Source organism: Dipodomys merriami, unplaced genomic scaffold (genome assembly GCF_024711535.1).
Source record: "Dipodomys merriami isolate MVZ:Mamm:240054 unplaced genomic scaffold, mDipMer1.0.p SCAF_24, whole genome shotgun sequence".
NCBI classification, from domain to species: Eukaryota; Metazoa; Chordata; class Mammalia; order Rodentia; family Heteromyidae; genus Dipodomys; species Dipodomys merriami.
The window spans coordinates 22,548,493-22,569,354 of record NW_027203826.1 but is presented as its reverse complement, the minus strand read 5'-3'; the positions used below and the strand labels follow the sequence as shown (position 1 = coordinate 22,569,354).

General features: G+C 39.0%; 1 protein-coding gene across 3 annotated transcripts in view; it reads left to right on the top strand.

The window, feature by feature from the left end:
* Positions 1-20,862, top strand: part of Pappa2 (pappalysin 2) — a 221,801-nt gene that overhangs the window by 75,076 nt on the left and 125,863 nt on the right. For all 3 annotated transcript variants that reach the window (XM_070034409.1, XM_070034410.1, XM_070034411.1), the window contains 4 exons: positions 320-465; positions 13,270-13,563; positions 15,341-15,533; positions 18,442-18,563. In XM_070034409.1, the coding sequence (XP_069890510.1) occupies positions 320-465; positions 13,270-13,563; positions 15,341-15,533; positions 18,442-18,563 (755 nt within the window). The remainder of the gene's footprint in view (positions 1-319; positions 466-13,269; positions 13,564-15,340; positions 15,534-18,441; positions 18,564-20,862) is intronic.

The window sequence follows — 20,862 nt, the reverse complement described above, 5'->3', positions numbered from 1 at the left end:
TCATTAGATTCATCTTGAAGAAATAATTTGGGTATAAGTGGAAAATTAAGAATGATGTCAAATACCAAGTATTCACAGAGATATGGAAGTGTTTTTTTTTAAGGCAGAGTATTCTTTATCTTGGAACAAATATATCAAATGTGTGTTTTAGTGTCTATTTTTTAGTGGTCCTCATGATAGGCTGAACTCAGTGTCTGTTTCTGTCCTTTCAAAGGGGAATGCTGTCTGGAAAGGCCACCAGAGTAACTAAGTCTGACTGTGTTATTCTCTACATGTCAATCCTTTGGTGTGACATTCTCTCTCCTCTCATGTTCTCCAGGGTATATATGAGCATGAAGGAGCTAAAGGAGACCCTGAAGCTCAACAGTACTCATTTCCTCAACATCTACTTTGCCAGCTCAGTGCGGGAAGACCTGGCAGGTGCAGCCACCTGGCCTTGGGACAAGGAAGCTCTCGGTCACCTTGGTAAGTGAGATTAAAAACCAAATACAGTAGAAAGGTCAAGGAGGTCTAAAGGCATTTGTGTAAGTGAATGTGGGGGTGGGGTGGGAGAAAGACTAAAATAAACGTGTTCAATGAATTAACAGTTCACAGCTTTGGGTTAAGAAAGCTATTTAGGAGATTATCAAACGTTTCAGTGTAGGCAAATAAGAGACATTAGGGAAAGAGAATAATCTAGATGGATTGTAGTATCTAAATACAAATAAATTGTTGGGATGAATGAGGGAAGGGGTAACAAGTTTGACAAGAAATGTACTTATTACCTTACTTATGTAACTCTAACCCCTCTGTACATTAGCTTGACAATAAAAAAATACTAAAAAAAAAAAAAAGAGATTCATTTAAAGCTTAGAGAGCTCACAGTGGATAAGCTATGAAGAACATCCCTAGATGGTAAAAGCTGGTTAACAAAATACATTGTACCAAGCCAGGAACCTATGGTTTACATCTGTCATCCTACCTACTCTGGAAGCTGAGATCTGAGGTGATATCACAGTTCAAAGCCAGCCTGGGCAGGAAAGTCCATGAGACTCTTATCTCCAATAAACTACTCAGACTATTTAGAAAATGCAGAAAGTGGCATTATGGCTTAAGTGGTAGAGCACTAGATTTGAGCACAATGAGGCCCAAGGATTACACCCAGGCCAGGAGTTCAAGGTCAGGCCAAAAAAAATCACTGTATCAAAATCTGGTGGGCATTTTGCTGGGACTGGGCACTCAAGGAATTCTGGAAAATTCAGACAGGTAGAGCTTCCTTGCTCACTTAGGAAAGTAGCAGGCACTTTCATGTTGAGTGTAACTACTGAATACGCATGAGAGACCATCTGTTTTAATTGTCTTACCTATTATTGTACAAAAAATCTTAATTAGCTACCACCAAGGGGCATTACCTATTTAATCAAAGCTAGTTTGTACATATGTATATACATATACACCCATACATACATATGTATATATGCATACATGTATATATGACACATTGATATATGTATATACACATGTATGCATATATACATGTATATATAGATACATATATATCAATATGGATGGATATTGAGAGTTACATGTGTTTATTTGTGTGCATTATATCTGTGTATATGTATCAGAGCACTGGTGGGCTTCTTACATAGACTAGACCCTCAAGAAGATCCTAGGAGATATATATGTGTCTTGATAGGGATGTATCTATGCCTTAGGCAATGGAGGAGACAGTAAAATTAACTGTTTAAGGATCTGAAAAAAGGGTTTCTCTAGTAAGGATGACTGGGTGTTATTAACTCTATAGAATCTGAAACAGTTTTAGGAATAGGCAGCTCTCTTTTAAAAATTTATGTATATATTATTATTATTGTAAAGGTGATATACAGAGGGGTTACAGTTAAATCATTCAGGTAACAAGTATATTTCTTTTTAACAGTGTCATCCTTTGCCTTGCCCTCTCCCAGCTTTTCCCTTCCATTCCCCATCTACAAGTTGTACAGTTCATTTTCAATATAGTGTCTAGTGTGTATTACTACTGCATTTGATTACCGTTTGCCCTACCCTTTCTGTGCCTTCCTTACTCTCGGGGCAGATAAACCGAACAAGACGAAAAGTACAGAAGACAAAAACAGCAACAAAGAAAAAATCCTCTTGTTTCCATTTCTTGGAGTTCATTTTCACGAATATTTTATGTGATCGTATGCATGTAGCTATTGGGCCTTTTTGATCCTCTCCTAAGAATATCCTCACTTAGTTTCACCGTGTGAATATTCTAGAAACCTGTATGATTTATCATGTCCTAGTGTAGTGTTGACTTGTAGATTTATAGGCTCATGCTAGTTACCACAAATGAGGGATATCATGCAATCTGTTTCTTTAAGTCTGGCTTACTTCTTTTAATTACTATAACTTTTTTCCAAGTCTTTCCATTTCCTTTTGAAGGGTACTAGGGTACAATATCACTCTTTTTGGTGGAGGAGTAGAATTCCATTGTGTGTGTGTGTGTGTGTGTGTGTGTGTGTGTGTGTATGTGTGTGTGTATCTCACATTTTTGTGTATATATGTGTGTATACATATATATGACATTTTCTTGACCCATTTGTCCATTGAGCGGTATCTGGGTTGGTTCCCGCTCTTGGATATAGTACACAATACTTATGAAGCTATTTTTTTTTTTTACCACAAGCCCTTCTATTCCTGGATCTAAGCCTGTGAGGAATTAGAAAACTTATGATATTTTTTGTGATCTGAGCCTATGAAGGCAGGGCATTATTTGTGTTGATGGCATATTTCTTGGCTTTAAAATATAAGAAAAATTTCAGAGTTTAAAAGGTTTAACAACCTCTGTTGCTCATACCTGGTTTAGGTGGTTTTAGACCCTAGTAAGTAAATATTCATGTTATGATCTTTAGTGTCTATTATAGAACAATTGAATTATCATAACTAGAAAATGAGGAAATAACCCAGACAAGATTACAAAGGATGAGAAAACAAATAAATAACAAGTAAGAGAAATAAATTGTAGGGTATTGATTCAAACTTCCCACATTTGTAACTATTAATGTAGATGAACGAAAGACACCAATTCAAACTCAAAAAATGTCAGACTGAAAACAACGTTAGCTTTAGACTATTTGTAAAAGATGTATATTACATAAAATGTCAGGCAGTTTGAAAGTAAAAGGATGAGATAACACATAAAAGGCAAATACTAATCTAAAGAAAAACAATGTTGTTTTTAATACCAGATAAAGTACACTGTGAGGTACTATTATCAGATATAGATAGGACTACTTATGTGATAACAAAGTAAATTAAGTTGGCTAGTGCAATCACAATGAATTTGGCCATAATCAATAATATGCTCTAAGATATATAAAAAAACATTTGATTTAAAAAATGTAAAAAAGAAACAGATAAACCCACAATCATAGTTGCAAGTCTTAAATAACTTTTCTCAGAAAGTAATAGATTAAAGACATAAATATTGAGTAGAGACATGAATATTTGAAAGCATGAAGAACAATTTTGACTCATTTCACACAATTAAACCAGTGTATTTACACAGAGCAATGTATATGTTCTTTGTTCATGTGACTTGGAAGACTTATCAAAGGAGTTCTGTACCAAAGTAATTTCAAAGGATTGAAACAAAAAAAACCTTGTTCTCTGATTACATTGGAAATAGGCTAGAAATCAATAATAACAAGACAATAAAAATGAGGAAATCCTCATGTATTTAGAAACTGAGCAATTTATTTATAATTATCCAATGACTCAAGCAGCAAATTATAATGGAAATAAGAAAATATTTTAAACAAAATGATTATAACAACATGGCATATCAGAACTTGTATATACAAGAAGACTCACACAGGGCAAAATTTATAGCTTTGTGTTTTAGAAAAGAATAAAGTCTGATCTAATTATCCAGCTTAAGAAGCCAGCAAAGAATATCATATTAAGCTCAAAGAATGAGGACAGAAGGAAATAATAAAAAGAAGACAAGACATAAATAGAGAATAAACTTTCATTAGAAAAAATTAATAGAGCAAAAATTCTTTGGATAAAGAAAAAAAGTCTTTGAGGGAGAAAAAGTATTGCTAGGTCCCTGGAAAGACTAAGCCATGGAAGACTTACTCAGGAAAAGTATATATTACCACTATAAAGAGTAAAAGAAGTAACATCTTTTCATATACAACAAAATATTCATAGGCAACAACTATTTTCAACAAGTAGTGTTAGAGCATTTGAATAATCAGAGGCAAAAGAAAATGAACCTAACCTAATTAAGCCTCATAACTTACTAAAATAATTCAAACTAGATCATATATTTAAATATAAAAGGCAAAATTGTAGATCTCTTTTTTTTTTCTGGTCCTATGGCTTGAACTCAGGACTTGGGTGGTATCTCTGAGTGTCTGTGTGATCAAGGCTCATACTCTGTACTTGAGCCACAATGCCACTTCTGGCTTTTTCTGAGTAGTTTATTGGAGATAAGAGTCTTACGTACTTTCCTACCCTAGCTGACTTTGAACCACGATCCTCAGATCTTACCCCTCTGAGTAGCTAAGATTATAGGTGTGAGCCCTGAGCGCCCAGAAAAACTGTAGAACTTTTGAAAAAAATGTGTAGAAAATATGTGGGGCAGGACTAAGCAGTGTGCTTATCTAGGATGCCAATAGCATAGTTAAGAAAAATAGAAACTCATCAATTGGACTTGATCAAAATTTAAAACTTTTCCCCCCTAAGGACTGCTAAATGCAAAATGAAAGAGCAAACTTTGCAAAGCACATTTCTGACAAATACTTTGCATCTAGTAAATAGAGAGCTCTCAAAACCAAACAGTAAGAAGAAACTAACATTTCAGTTAGAAGTGGGCCAAGAAACCAGTAGACATTTTACTAGTTACAGAAATTGAAAATCAGCACATCTAATGATGGTCAACATCATTAGACATTAGGAAAATGCAAATGGAAACCACAGGGATAAGTCATTGTACCTATCTGTAGAACTCAACTGTGCGTAGAAACAATACTAAGTGCTTGTAAGATTGGAAATAGCTCTCATATTTTGCTGGTGGGGAAGTGGTATGGCTTGGTCACCCTGAATATTTGGAAAATGCCTTATTAAACAAAATAAGTCAAACTCTATTATCCAGTAATTAGATTCTTGGTTGTTGATCTCCTAGAAATGAAAAATACAAGTTTCATTTGAAAACCTCTACAGGAATGTCCATAGCTTTATATGTAATTGCCAAAACTGGAAATGCCTTACCTCCTTCTCCTCCTCCTCCTTCTCTTGCTCCATCTCTTCCTCTTTCTTCTTTCTCTTCTTCGTTCTCCTTTCCCATTCCTTTTCCTCTTCCTCCTCCTCTTCCTTCTCCATAACTTTCTTTTTGTCCATCCTCCTATGCCATTTTCTTTTCTTATGCTTCTCCAAACTTCTCCTTCCTTGGACCGCAAAAATCCTTTTTATATTTTGCTCTTAATTGTGGAGAAGTTATTTTGAGGGCGTCTATGTCAGCCAGTAACTGGAAGTTATTATGTAGACACCTGCAGACTGGCCCTCATCCCCCATTTTATGGGCATATAACATTCAACCCTAAAAGTTTTACAGAGTCACTTTAAAAACTATTGCAACCAATATCTTTTTCTCAAACTGCCTGAGTTAATTTTTTATATAAGTGCTCTAGGAATTATATTCTTTATCATGAACTACTATGGTGGTCTGTGTCAAGCTGAGGAAAGTCAGTTCGAACTTGGAAACATTGCATCCCTTTGGAAGCTCTGTTGTCTGCTGCTAAGGTTTCATCTTTCAATCAACAACTTCTCTCTCTGCTTCCTCTGCACCATCCCCTAGACCACACAACAACTCTGTCTTATTGTTTTAGCGTGTTCTTCATAATCAAAGCTGAAAGGTCTTCTGAGAAGGCACATTTGCATTCTCCCTGCCAACCCATTAGGAACAGCTGTGTCACACATGGCTACCAAGTGCTAAATCCAGGGAACTCAACTTCCAATAATCTATGTGCAGGTTTATAATACTAGCTCCATTTTGAGTTCAAATCTCAGTACACACATTGAAGTACATTGATTCTTCCAGAATAAAGTTTACGTTCTACATTGAACCTTCCTGTTTTTTTTTTTAATTTTATTTTCACTCCACTGCAAAGTATACGTTTTATTGAACAGAAAAATGCTAATATTTCACTTACTATATTTTTCTGCATAGATCTTAGTAACTCATGGACTTGATGGAAATACTGATTGAATAAGCAAATGTAATTGTTAAAATAATAAAACCAAGCCACGCACCAGTGGCTCATGCCTGTAATCCTAGCTACTTAAGAGGCTGAGATCTGAGGATCTTGGTTCGAAGCCAATCCAGGCAGAAAAGTCTCCACAAGACTCTTATCTCCAATATACTACTCACGAAAAGCTTAAAGATGCGCTGTGGCTCAAATGATAGAGCTCTAGCCTTGAGCACTAAGACACTGCAGGACAGCACCAAGGCCCAGAGTTCTAAGCTCCAGGATCGGCAAAAAAAAAGAATAAATAAAACCAAACAAAATATGACAACATGCATTTGAAATGTCTGAACATTTAAGATATTAATTTCTCCTCCAGATAGAAATTGCATTTATTATTTTATTATTGTTTTTATTATTACCTTTAAGTCAATGTACAAAAGGTTTGCCGCTTAACAAAGCAGTTCCTGTATCTTGCTCAATGTTAGCCTTTTTAACATTCCCACCCACTCCTCCAACTTACCCCTTCCCTGACTCTTCTTAATTTTGTAGCACCCTTGTGTTTTTGTGGGAGGCTTTATCTCTCTATGACCACAGAGGAAATGGCATGTTTTATCCTTACTCATCTGGTGATGCCGCTAACCTGGGATGACCCTCATTTCTCTCACAAAAGCAGGAAATTTCTGTCAGGCTCTTGGCCACTCTTGGGGCTATACCTCACTGATCAGTGATTCCTCTTTAGATATGGGCCACTTACTCAGGAATCTATCAGGCTGATCTTCATACAAGCCTGTTTAGGGTTTTGATTCTCAGAAGGGAGGGTTTAGTCAACTTTACTGTATCCATTAAGTTCCCTTTATCTCTCTTCCTTCAGTTTGAGAGGCTGATCGGGGTCTTTTGGGGCTAACATAGCAGTGGCCATACTGGCTAAACCAGAGTACCCTCAGAGTCCCACAAGCACAGACTTCCAGAAAGATCTTCTCTTTCCTTCATTTCATTCTGCTTTTGACTTCTTAGTAAAGAAATAAAGGCAGGAAATTCTGGCACCCTGTATTGACAGGGGAGGGAAAGACAACAAAACCTGGCATGAGACATTGGTAGTTTTAGAATGTTCTGTATCCCTTTCTGTTGCCTTGAGTTGGTGCTTCTGGTTAGTCATTCATTGTTCAGCAGCCTCACAGGTTGGTATAGACTGGAGAGTGGGAGGTGGTTGCGGGGAGTCTCCATTCAGAGAGAAGATTGAGGGGCCAGAGTATGCTGCCATATATTTTTACTTCCTGTTTCAATGTGGCAGGTGAGAAGAGAAAGCACAAGAAGAAAAATTAAATGGTAGGTGAGAGGATCCCATTTGTGTGTTAGCTTTAGTTTCTGATGCAAAATTCTGTCTCCAAAAGGAAAGCTGAACAGGAGCAGTGGGTTTGAGTACAGGAAATGATAAATATATTCTTCCTTAACTAAACATCAGTACTATAGAACAAAGATCTTTTGTGTAGAGCTGATTTACTGTCAGGATCTACAAAGAATTGCAATAACAGCCCTAATTTCTTTCCTTCCTTTCATTTTCTTCTCTTTCCAGTTTTGTTTTTGGTTTTCTTTTTGAGACAAAGTATTATTACATAACCCAGGATAGTCTTAGACTCACCCATTTCAGCCTCCAAAATGCCGGGATTATAAGAATGTCACATTACACCTGGCTTAAATGTCTCAAGTTTGTAAAATTTTACCTCACCCTCCCAATCACAAATTTTTAAGCTGAGTGGCTTGGAGTGATTTTCAAATCTCAATGTGACGGCTGGGGTGTTTGCCTATTTGAAACAATGTCCAAGTTTTGTCTGTCTTCTGGGTGTCTATGATCTCAGCATCAGAACAATATAGAAGCAAAGCATGAGTGGCTGAGGGTCACTAAGAGTGCATTGTATGAGGTGTTTGTCTCTCTAGCATCAATGACTGTTTCCTAACAGATCTGTCCTGTTTGTGGACAGTCCCTGGCACCTATTCTCTTGATAAATGAAGATGGTTTAGAGGAAAGCCACAAAGGATGAGGGGAAAATGCGTGTGCACACTGCATCATAGAATGGTATCCATACTGGAAAACTGGCTAATGTTATTTTTCCAGTGATTTTGTTCTAGGAAATAAGCTAGATATATACATTTATTTACCTTAGTATAACCTTTTAGGCTGGATTCTTATTTATTGACCTTACCACTTTAACCTTATAACAACCCATTGATGTCAGGACTCTTGCTATTATCACTGATTATATCATTAAATAGCCCAAGAGCTTTTAAGGCATATCTCCAAAGGAAAGATAAATAGATGTCCAGTGAGTGTCCACAGCCATAAAAGAAAAGCACCCTGGTCATTTCAAGGTTATCATGTGAAAGGGCTTCCTAGACCATGATGTAAACTCCCAAAGGTAGGCACTCACTGGTGGTAATGAACGCGGAAGGAAGTGGGAAATGTAGGTACTGGCATCCAACAATAATCCTGGTTTGTTTGAATATTACCATTAAATAGTTCTGGCAAGAAGCATGTCATACGATTGTCTCATCATTTCCACATTATTGCTTCTGAAAAAGGATAACAACACATTTCTCTGGAACAGTGGGAAGACACAGCTCCTTGGCCTTCCCTGGCCAGACTCAAATGTCGAAGAGGGCAGGGAAGGATTGACACTCTGGGGATTTGTTTTTTTAATTATTATTTGTTATTATGTCTTGTTTCTTCTTAATGAAAACAAGTCCTTTCACTCCTCTTTTTAGATTTTTGGGCACCAAGTTGTATGCCTCAGTCAGGCTTTGGCCTGAATTCACAGCTGTGTATTTGTCATTTTTTTTTATTAAAACATGAAAGAACTTTTCTAAACTGAATCATGAAATGATGTCTTTCCTCTCATCCGTGTACGTGTGTGTGTGTGTGTGTGTGTGTGTGTGTGTGTGTGTGTGTGTGTGTATGTGTGATTCAAACCTACTCCCCTAATGTGCGAGTAGAATTGTTTTAGCTGGGATAAAGGATTAGTGTGAAGAATTGTTGGGGAGATCTGATCACAGAAGAGTGAATGGGAAAATACACTTGGTGGACAGGGAGTGAGGACTAATAAGAGGGAGTTGGTATCACTGAAAAATCTGTAGAAGACATGATTGTAGCAAGTGTGACTGTTCCCCCAAGCTACCAAGAAATGGGAATCTTGGGACATAAAATAGGAAATTAATATGGGCACAGTCCATGATCACACAATTCTGTACACAATACTTTCTAATCATTTTACAAATTCCTGCGTGTTAGTTCTTCTAGGCATGGAAGTAAAAGTAGAGAAATCTTAATAAGACATTAGAGCCTCTCATTTAGGAGACCCAGGGCAGAACTGCAGAGCCAAAATTACAGAGTTAGACTCCAAGTTTCCATAGCCCCAGTGTCTCTAAGACGTGGTACACTGGCAGGGGAGTTATTTAGGGAGTCTACAATCTTGGACTTTTCTCTCAATATGTTTTGATCTGCACAGCACTTTTCCTTACACCAGAACCGTATATAATTCTGCATTTCCAACATTTCTATAGTTTCTATATTTTGTGCAACGTGCCAAGTGTCATAATGTAATGACTAAGTTCATTGATTTAGATGATAGTAAAAACACGTAGATGATATTTAGCAGATGTTTCTTAAATTAAAAAAATCACTGTAAATATGGGTTAAAATTCTAATGTTTTTTAAATTAAAATTTACATACTGTCTGGTGAACTCTCTATTCTTCTGTTTGAGGTGTGCAGTAAAAGAAATTTTGGCCAAATGACCTGGATGTGGAAGGGGTTTTCTAGGAGTGCTGAAGACTTCCCTTTTTATGCTTTTTCCAAATTTATATATATAGGATGGTTCACTGAAAGCTGAATGTTTATTGCAGAATTTTCTCAGACAAAGGATATCTCCCTTGGAATTGAAACAGAGGCTTCTAGAAGTTGTCTGAAATCATACTGTTTTGAGGATCATATTTGCATTCTCCTGAAGGGTCTAAAAGGTCACACTACTGGCTATCCCTTCTTTCTTGATACATGTTGTTTTCCCTATGCCTTGTCCTTAGAACCTTCTTAATGTTCATCTATACTTATTTTGTCAATAGCAGGAGGAAATCACAAAAAGACTTGAGCTGGCCTATGCATAAAGTGAGGGAACATTTACTGTTTGCTCATAGACACATGGGTAGAAAATAACTATTGGTTAGGATTTTCCTTTATTTTTGGTAGCATTCTCGGAAGTTTCTCTAAGAAATATTGTATTCTAAGAATGGCAAAAAGGATCTGTGTTCAAATATGTCCAACCAGCAAAGGGTTATACAATATTTCTGTGGCCTTTATTGAAATAATTCTTACAGACATCATAAATTTTCAGGAAATTATGGCATGCTGCAGTCTTCTCCAGTAGATTTAAGCATTTTGCCACTTTGTTCCTCCAGAATATCAGCCAGGATCAGAATTAATGAATTTAGGCAAAACTGATCAATGTGGATACTTGAATCTTGCAGATGAACTGCATAGCCTTTTAAAGGCTTACTTCTAGCATATTCAATTTTTGTAATTAAAAACTTTTTTAGAAAAGAATGTAAGCTAAGGAAACTGCAAAAAGACACTAAATGTGAAAAGAGGGAAGAGATTTGATACAGGAAGGAGGATGAGGAAGAAAGCACTTGACAGGCAACAGGGAGAAAACAGAAAACTGCCTTCTTAAATTATCTTCATGGAAGTCAATATTGATATTCTTGCTAAATAACTGAATGTGTAATTGTATGTGCACCTGGATAACGATGATTTCTATACTTGTATATGTTGACATGAAATGGTAGCCATCTTGGGAAGTGGGAATATTGCATTTCACTGGGTTTTTTTCAGCAATAGATGTTACTGATTTCAAGACCTGATTTCAAGGCACATTAATCTTGATCGTGGTATGATACATTATCAGCTATGTACAAGTGAAAGAGAATTGTTGCTGAAATTGTTCTTCTGGAGGGCCAGACAGCCTTTGGACACTGTAATATAGAGAAGACTCCATTGTTGTGAATGAATCCAACCTTGGAAACTAGTATTAGACTGGGTCACAAAGACAGGGTCAGCCAGGGAATACAGCCAAGGGTGACTGAGCTTAAGAGGATTAATCTAGGCCTCTTGACATTCTTGTCTCAGGCTCCAGAGATGAGACTCAGCCTGACCCTGACAATTTTGAGGACTAAAGAAATATAGCCAGGTCAAGTGGTTCAATTACAGGATGAAGAGGGAAACAAGGAATGGATATTTTTTATGGTGATCCTAGGGATTGAATTCAGGGCCTGGGTTCTGTCCCTGACCTTCTTTGCTCAGGGCTAGCACTCTGCCATTTGCACCACAGCTCCACTTCAAGCTTTGTAGTAGTTAAGTAGTGATAAAGGTCTCTTGGATTTTCCTGCACAGGCTGGCTTTGAACTCTAATCTTCAGATCTCATCCTCCTGAGTAGATAGGATTTTAAGCATGAGCCACAGTCATCCTGTGGGAGTGGAATTTTACTAAGCCAGAGAGATAGTTGTTTGGACTTTTGCCCCTTCTTTTTCAAGAAAACAAACCAGTTACTGGTGGTTCACACGTGCAATCCTTCCTACTCAGGAGGCTGAGACTCAGAGAATGAGGTCTCAAAGACAGCTTCGTCAGAAAAATGTGTGAAACTGTCCCCCATATGACCAGCAAAAACCCAGGCTGAAGGTGTGGCTCAAGTGGTAGAAAGTCAACTGGGCAAACAGAAGGCCTTGAGTTCAAACCTCAAGGCCAAGAACCAGCCAAGAACAAAACAAAAACCAATGCTAGTGTTTTAGCCTCCATTTTCTAGACAACAATACTGAGTTCTAGGAAATCTGACAGCCATCTAGTCCTTGTAGCTGGTATATGGAGGGGCCAGGTAGCAGACTTACATTTCCACAGCTCCTGATCCCCTCTACTCTCACCTAGAACAACAGCCCTTTACCTAGTAAGTTGGTTTTTCTGTTGTTATTTTATTTAAATACGATGTGTAAAGCACATCCTGAAAAGTTTTTTATTTAATTTATCAGGAGTAGCCTGATAGGCTTTATTTTTTATTTTTTATTTATTTATTTTTTGGGTCCGGTCGTGGGGCCTGAACTCTGGGCCTGGGCGCTGTCCCTCAGCTCTTCAGCTCAAGGCTAACACTCTACCACTTGAGCCACAGCGCCTCTTCTGGCTTTTTTCTTTTTGCTTATGTGGTGCTGAGGAATCGAACCCAGGGCCTTGAGCATGCAAGGCAAGCGCTCTATCACTGAGCCACCTTCCCAGCCCTAGGCTTTATTTTTTAAACTCCTTTGGATGATTTTTTTCCATTTGAAAATATAATCATTGCTGGAGGTGTGGCTCAGGGGTCAAGTCCCTGCCAACCAAGCACTGAATTCAAATCCCAGGACTTAGAAAACACTTTAAAAAACACAAAAATATCATCTAAAACCTTATTTCCATGAACTATTACTAACTACTATTAATGCCTGAATAGAACCAAGGCATTGAAAGTAAGAGTTCACAAAAAATACAGAGAAAGTGACTTTACAATATGATTTCAAAGCTAAGCAGAATAGTCATATTTAATGAGATATAGGGTAACATCAACTTTTTGAAAGCAGTCATTTAATAAAAATGGAAGTCTAAGAGATCTTATTTAAACAATGCTATTCGGGATGTTCTATAGCATGGGTGATTTTAATAGTAGAAAATGAATCCTGAGCTTAAGTCACCATGATACACGCTCATATTGCTCTGTCCGTACACGTAACCCTATACACATATCTAGACCCACACGCACCCATGGAAGGAGTGAGAGGAATGTTTATTGGTTAGTTCTGAGTGTCTTTGTGGCAGGAGGGAAGTATAATGATTATGCCAATAAAAGTCATAAAATATCTCCTTAGAGGCTGAAATATAATATTTGAAGTATATCAGAACACATAGCTCAGAACAGAATGACTGATATGCATTGAATGCTCAGAGATGTTTTCTAAACCTTCCATTGTAGGTGGTATTGTCCTCAATCCCACATACTATGGCATGCCTGGCCACACCGACATCATGATCCATGAAATAGGACATGTCCTGGGACTCTACCATGTCTTCAAGGGGGTCAGTGAAAGAGAATCCTGTGATGACCCTTGCATGGAGACAGTGCCATCCATGGAAACAGGGGACCTCTGTGCCGACACTGTCCCCACTCCCAAGAGTAAGCTGTGCAGGGACCCAGACCCGGCCAATGACACCTGTGGCCTCGCCCACTTCCCAGGAGCTCCCTTCAACAACTACATGAGCTACACAGGTATGATTGGATTTCCCCTAAAGATCACCTCTACTCTGGAGACTCTCCTAGTGGAGGTGTGGGAGCTAGAGAGATTACTGAGCAGTCATTAGTGCCAAAGAATTGAAGTATATTTATTATGGAAATGTTCTCTTTCCCTTCACCCCCTCCTTATCAAGCTATGTTGGACCTGAGGATTACTGAAATATTAGAAACCTTGTCGAATGAGTTTTTTCCCACTAGCTTTCTTGAATTATAAAAATAGGACAAAGCCAAAAAGCCACTATTTTCCCACTATTCTTTCTTGAATTATAAAAATAGGACAAAGCCAAAAAGCCTTCCTGAGCTCTAGTCAACTTAGAGAATTTAGGGATTCTTGCTATTGTTCATTTTTGGAAACATTCAAGTCCAATGTGTGAAAGAGGTTTTAGGTTCAAGGTAGTTCTTTATGGCATTTTTTCTTACAGATGAATAACATGAGGACCTGGTTAATTTAAGCTCAGGATTCATTTTCTACTATTAAGAATTCAGATTCTCTTCTCCTAACAGTAGCTGTACACTGATTCTTGGCTTGCACTCCATATACCCTGCTCAAAATGATACTCTTTAGAAAATGGTGTCCTGAGAGTCACTTCACTGTTTGCTCTTGTCTTTTCTGGATGTAAACTCTGTATTATCCTTCTTGCCTATAGCTTCTATCTTCCTCGTTTCTGGAAAATTGTAACACTAACCAGTGTCCTGAGGATAGACTTCAATTGGATCCTAAACTTAACGTCTAATTTGACTTGATCCATTTAATCCAATGGTGAAAAAAATGGTTTTACAGTTCCAAATACTCCTTCTAGAGCTAACCCCCAATGCACGGTAATGACTTTTACGGAAGAAAGAGTTGGTCCTGCCTGTGACCTATTAAGATATTTTTCTCCATTCAAGTTTCATTGAGGTGAATAATTAAGGTGTAATAAATTTGTAAGCACCAACACCTGCTCCTTCTCTAGTCACAACACGGTGGCCTTTGCCAGGGGCCGAGTTCAGATAAGGAGCAGAGGTAGGAACTCCTTAAGTGTCACCTTTGAGGTTTACAGAGGAATCATATAAGAGAAAAGATGAGGTAATATTTGACTGGCATGTTTTCAGTGGAAACATCCCCAATTCTGAGATAACTGATTTGGGGCTGAGGGCATAGTTCATGTAGTATGGTGCTTCCTCGCCTAGCATATATGCATCCCAGTACTCCATCAGAAAACAAAGCAAACCAAAACGACAACAACAAATCCTCTCTCAACACTATGAACACATGGATGGAAAATAGGGGGACTTTCTGGTTCCAAAAGTTAGACTGTTTCCTTGACATTTGGCTTTCTCCCCCTTGAGACTCTCCACTGAATTTTCACTAGTCTTGGCCGGCATCACAGGGCAATAAAGCAAAGCAGGTGTCTGCGACTTGAAGCATGAAAGGCCCTCTGCTGAAACAGTGCCATCTTGTGGTTTACCGAATAAGCAACTGTTAACTCTGCAACCCTGTATGTAACTCCAGGGTGCCAAGTTCACTCTGGGTCAGCTCCACTATTAAATTAATGGCCTGGCTTTCGAGATAAGCAAGTCTTATGCTTCTGCCTTCTCTTTCCCACTTCTAGCTTAGACACCTTCTGAAACAGAATGTACTTACTCTTTCAACAAGTGTTTATTGAGACTAGTACATGCCAAGGTATTGGTAACAATTGGTATCAATTACCTTGGTGGGCTTTCACAAGTACAATCACTCCATTTCTTATGCTTTCTTATTTTGCCTCCACAGATGATGACTGTACTGACAGCTTCACCCCCAACCAAGTGGCCCGCATGCACTGCTATTTGGACCTCGTATACCAGCAATGGAGTCAAAGCAGAAAGCCCACCCCCATTCCCATCCCACCCATGGTCATTGGGCAGACCCAGAAGTCCCTCACGATCCATTGGCTGCCTCCTATTGGTGGAGTTATATATGACAGGTGAGACAGGTCTTGCAGTGGGTGAGCTGATGTATTTTCCTTGCAGAATTTTATAGGAGAGGAAGAATGAGAAGCTTGGGGACCCCTCTTTGCAATTGGAAATGGGTCCAGCACTACTCAGGGCTGCCTCCTCCAGCCAGCTCTGGGCTCAGCTCCTCAGCCCAGTTCATGGGCCACTTTGTGAGACAGTAGTTCAGCACAGTGTTTACTTCTCAGCCAAGGGTCTGGAGAGGATGGTCAGTATAATAAAGATGGCCTGTAAGAAGTGAGGTGGCATTTGCCACCTGTCTCATTCGTCTGTTCTTCTGTGGTATGATGATAGAACAGAGGCTTGCTACTTAAATGGTGCAGTTCAGGGGACGGGAACTAAGTAAGGCAAATTCCTCCAGGCAGTTCTGCAGGTAGATGGGAGTGTACAAATCGCCATGACTGCATTCTATCTCTCTCTCCTGCCTTGGTGTGCCTTTATGGCCACTCTCTCCTGGAATTATCACTATCTGTTCCTTTTCCTATCTGCCTCTCTCATCTGGCCTTTGGGGGTGGAAGTGGAACTACATTTTGTATCTTTTGCCTCTTGATCTGCCACACTGGACACTTCATAAGGCTGATCAAAGAAAAGCATGATAAATAAAGCTAGCGTTCATTCAATTGTCCTTCGCATAACTAATGCCAGGGATTTTTTTTTTGTAAGCACTAAAGGAAGCTGGGAGAAAGAACAATAATTAACAGGGTTATTGGGCTTCAGGTTTAATTGGAAAAGATGAGAATCCCATCGGTGACTTCTGCCGACTGGCCTTGACAGGCAGAAAACCCCATACTAGATATTTCATTGCACTTATCTTAGGCAGTTCTTGCAGTATGCAGAACTCAAAGCCATAGAAGTGAGAAATCTGAGGCAGAGAAACAAATACAGGTGGCCTAAGACCCCGCACTAAGTGGAAATGACTTGGGGAAAGTCACTGGAAATTCAGAAAAGAGGAAGAGGAATTATTTCTTTGAATTTAGTGCTGTTGCATTAAGGAGGTTGATATCTCCTCTTTCTTGTTCCATGTCTCCTTTCTGGGTGTCAAGGCCCATCTAAGTAGCGAGGTGTCCCCAAACTATGTCATTGTGCCCTTGGGTTTTAATAAAAACTTCCAAGAGAGAATACAGAGAGAGGAGGTTATTATAACACCAATAAATCCCTCTCCAAAGTGGTATTCACAAACTCTTGCGATCTTCATGCTTGTTCTTGATTCTTTGACCCATACTTAGTAATGACATCACTTTAGACCTCACAGGTCTACAATAGAGTTTGCATTGTCAACAGTACCAGGGACTCTCAGAGGCTTGCTTTGGTAACTCAGCACACATCTATGCGATGTGTATAAGAATCATCTTCCTGCAAGTGTGACCTTCTGCCACTCTGGTCACACTGGCTGAACAGTAAGTCCTCTGTGGGTATGTGCAAACTGGAGTTTTACATCAGTTTATGTAACACATGTAAACAATTTAATCTTTCAATTCTCTCTCTGGTACAAATGTTACGATAAAGCAGACATCAGAACTGGCTCAGTCAGGAGTCTGTTGGCAGAAAAGACTGCAATTTGCTTCCTCTTCTCGGCGAGGTGGGCTAGCTTGGAGACCTCCTCACACGTGTGTCGGGCGGACTCGCGTCACATACTCAACGATTTGTGTCATGTCTGGAGTTCTGTTTACTCCATCCCAGTAGGTATTTGGAATCCTATGCCAGAGAGGAGTCCTAGCTACGCACTCGGCAGCAGCCCCGGAAGGGCCAAGTACATCAGGGAAATGTGGTTTGGAGCGGTGTCCTCACTAGACGTGAGTGTGGACTGGAGTCAGTGGGTGGTTTTTAACTACTCCTTTTATTTGCCAAAGTACAGGACAGTATCAAGTTGGTGAAGTTGCTCACAGGAATGAATAAACCCGTATCTTTGGGAAATTTAATTAACCTCTCTGAGCCTGAATGTTTTCATTTGTTTCATTTCATTGTAGGGATGAGAAATAATGTGTGAAAAACACGTGTAGCCCAAGGCTGGGTAGGTGAGATGTTTAATAAGTAGGCGCTGATGTTTTCATTACTACCTCTACCTAACAGTACTGTTTTACTAGCATTTTACAGGATAGCGATATGCTATTAATACGTGCTGTTGATACATTGCTTGATGAACCTCTCTGAGTTGATGCCTGTATTTTAGATATATTTTTGTTCACAGTTAGACTTCTACAAGAGATTTCTAGTATGATGAGACTCACAAAGTGCAAGTCTCTTGTTATCTGACTAGTATTCTTTATTATTCTGGTTATCCCCACATATGGTGCCTGTGGAGCACTTTATACACTGTGCTGATCCTTTCATAACCAACTCCTGGAAGGGCTGTGGAAGCCATTCCCTGGGCTAAGTGCTGGGGACAAAGGGACAATAGTATTGGTCTGATGCAGCTCACAGGCAAAGGAGAGTATTGGAATATCTAAATTTCTAACGCCACATACAAATATCCAAAGGGAAGAGATAGTAGGAGTGGTGGGAGCACAGAAGAATGGGTCCTAATTCTCAGAAGAGGATGGTGAATACACTGTCAGGAACATAGAGCATAGAGGTAAGTATTTAAGAAACTGAGAAGCTTAAAAAGGTCACTTGAAGGCCAGAAGCAGCACAGCATGTCTCATCGAGCTGCGCACAGGGCGTGATGTAGACATGGCATGGTGATATGTTCATTGGGGTTTTTACATTGCTGTCCATTTCGTGAAGGTGAGATCTACCCAATTAGGACATCAGCTGAGAGATGATGCTGTCTCCTTTGGCTCTCTAGGGCTTCCTGTGCAGTGCCATCCTCCTTCCTCAGGGCCTTCCTTATCCTAGTTCTTCTGAGGGACACTGATCATCTTTGTCTTTTCCTCTTCTCAGGACCCCGGGCAGCATGTGTGATGCTTGCACTGAAGATGGGACGTTCCGTCAGTATGTCTACAAGGCATCCTCACAGAGAGTGTGTGACTCTTCGGGTTACTGGACCCCAGAGGAAGCTGTTGGTAAAGTACCATGACTTTTTTGATTTATATGTTATTGACCACTGAGCTTGGGGATGAAGGGAAAGGGTGAGGGCTAGCATGGGGAGGAACAGACAATGCATATGTGTTGCTGCATATATACCCGGCCTTGGAAAGACTTCTTGAGGCAGATGGGTGTGGCAGCTGTCCCATCGCTGCTCAATGTGGATATTCAATGGCTGTGATGATGCAGAGGTCAGCACATAATACAGATGGAAAAAGAAGTCAGCCAAAACTTAGGGGTAGCTTTGATGCCTACTTGTCCCTGGATGAGCCTTGGCATACGATAGAGTAAGCTGATCTCCTACTCTCCTCCATCAGGAGGATAATACAGAACAGATTTCAGGGAACACTCATTCACTGGCTTGGCGAATCTGGGTGAGGGTAGGGTGGACTAGGTGTTCCACACGGGTTGTTCTCATCTATGCTATTTTATGAGTCTATTAATGCCGGTACTACTTGTGCTTTGGATGTGATCTAAGCTAGGCTCTCGGAGGGGGAAGATGTTTTTGTTATCTTTTTTCCTGTCCCTCCCTCGACTTCTCAGGCACATACTCACATACTTATATCAGGAACGGGGGAGAAAATTTCAGCATGAATCTTTTCCCAGTTCCAATCCAGAAAGTGTTATTGACATGACTTTTAGCACCTTGTGATGAATGGTTTGATTTCTTCCCTCATCATCCTCTTCAGTGTTTCCTAATCATCATCTGTTAGCTTTGCTTTCCCCTCCCTGCCCCTGCTTATGTTTGTTAAGTTCCAAAAACTTACTCAGAAATATGTGTTGGATTCAGTCTTTCTGAATTAACTTGTAGCTTGGCCATGAAAATCAAAAGGAAGACAGTGGCCTAAGAGTGCATAGTACCTGAGCAATACCATCTGGGGCTTCCAGGAATTCCAGTGGCAGAGTTAAAGGGAGACCATTCCATGACTGACTGTATATGATCATTTAAATAAAGCTTTTCAGGGAATAAAGAAAAGTGGATATAACATTTATGGAACTTCAAGATTGGCACTTCAAAAAAATCCATTTTCTGTGGTAAATAAAGCTTTTCAGGGAATAAAGAAAAGTGGATATAACATTTATGGAACTTCAAGATTGGCACTTCAAAAAAATCCATTTTCTGTGGTAAACAGTTGGTTCAGTGCTGGAGCTTTAATGTCTGTTTGCCTTCCTGATCCCAAACTTTTCTTAATGCTTATTTTTTCTAAATAACATTCTTATCAGAATTCAAAGTTATCTGGTGGTGGAAGTCAATGGAATTAGAAATTCTGGATTCTAATTCTTGTATCTTTAGGCAAACCAAGTCAACTTTGAAGTCACCTACTTAATGCTTCACAAGAACTTCTAATAAAAACTTTCTGACAGTGCTGTAGGGTGACTGAAAAGGGCCTTTAATTAGCTAGTATTCTGGGGTAAGCACTGGAAAACTGCTAAAAATCAAACAAACTACTGTTCCTTTGCAAAAGGGAGAAAGATCTATCTATCTATTCTCTCTCTCTCTCTTTCTCTTTCTGTTCTTCTAAGGTGGGGATTAAATATTAGTACTTATTTCTAAGTAGGAAAATCAATACAGGCTTGCTATAGCCACACAACATCTGACCTAGGGCCAATGAAAAGCTGACCCTACTGATCTCTAATTCACTACTGTCTCTTCAATTTCCTTCATGTGATATTTAAAAAAAAAAACTTGTATGGATTATTTTCACAGAGCTGACCTTACTATGTTTGTGATACCTGTTTTTTCACCATTGCACTTTTATTTGACTACTAATACACCATTTTTTTTCTTATGCAATCACGCAGGCTTCTATTTCCTGCTTACCTTTTCTTCCCTGGGGTTACTTACCTGTTACTTACATGTTACTTACATGCCCAAATTCTATAACATATGGTTTTCATATTTGGCTAATCATCAAGGAGCTGAGGTACCCACATAAGATTTTAGAGAAAAGGGAGGATTTTTGTGAATAATACCACCAAGACAAATGGAAATTCACACTGGTCTTCAGGAACAAAAATTTTTCATAAATGCATAATAAACTAAGTGTATATATATATACATATGTATATATATATATATATATATATATATATATATATATATATATATATTCTATGCTTACGGGTTCTTTAAGAACCCTTTCTGATTGTCCCTTTCCCAATTTCCTGCTAGATTCCCTTGGTAAAAATAGAAGAGTAACAAGAGCATCATATGGTTTAGTTTTACACTTTTATCCTTAGTAATAGGTAAGATATCAGCCACTAAGCCACATGACT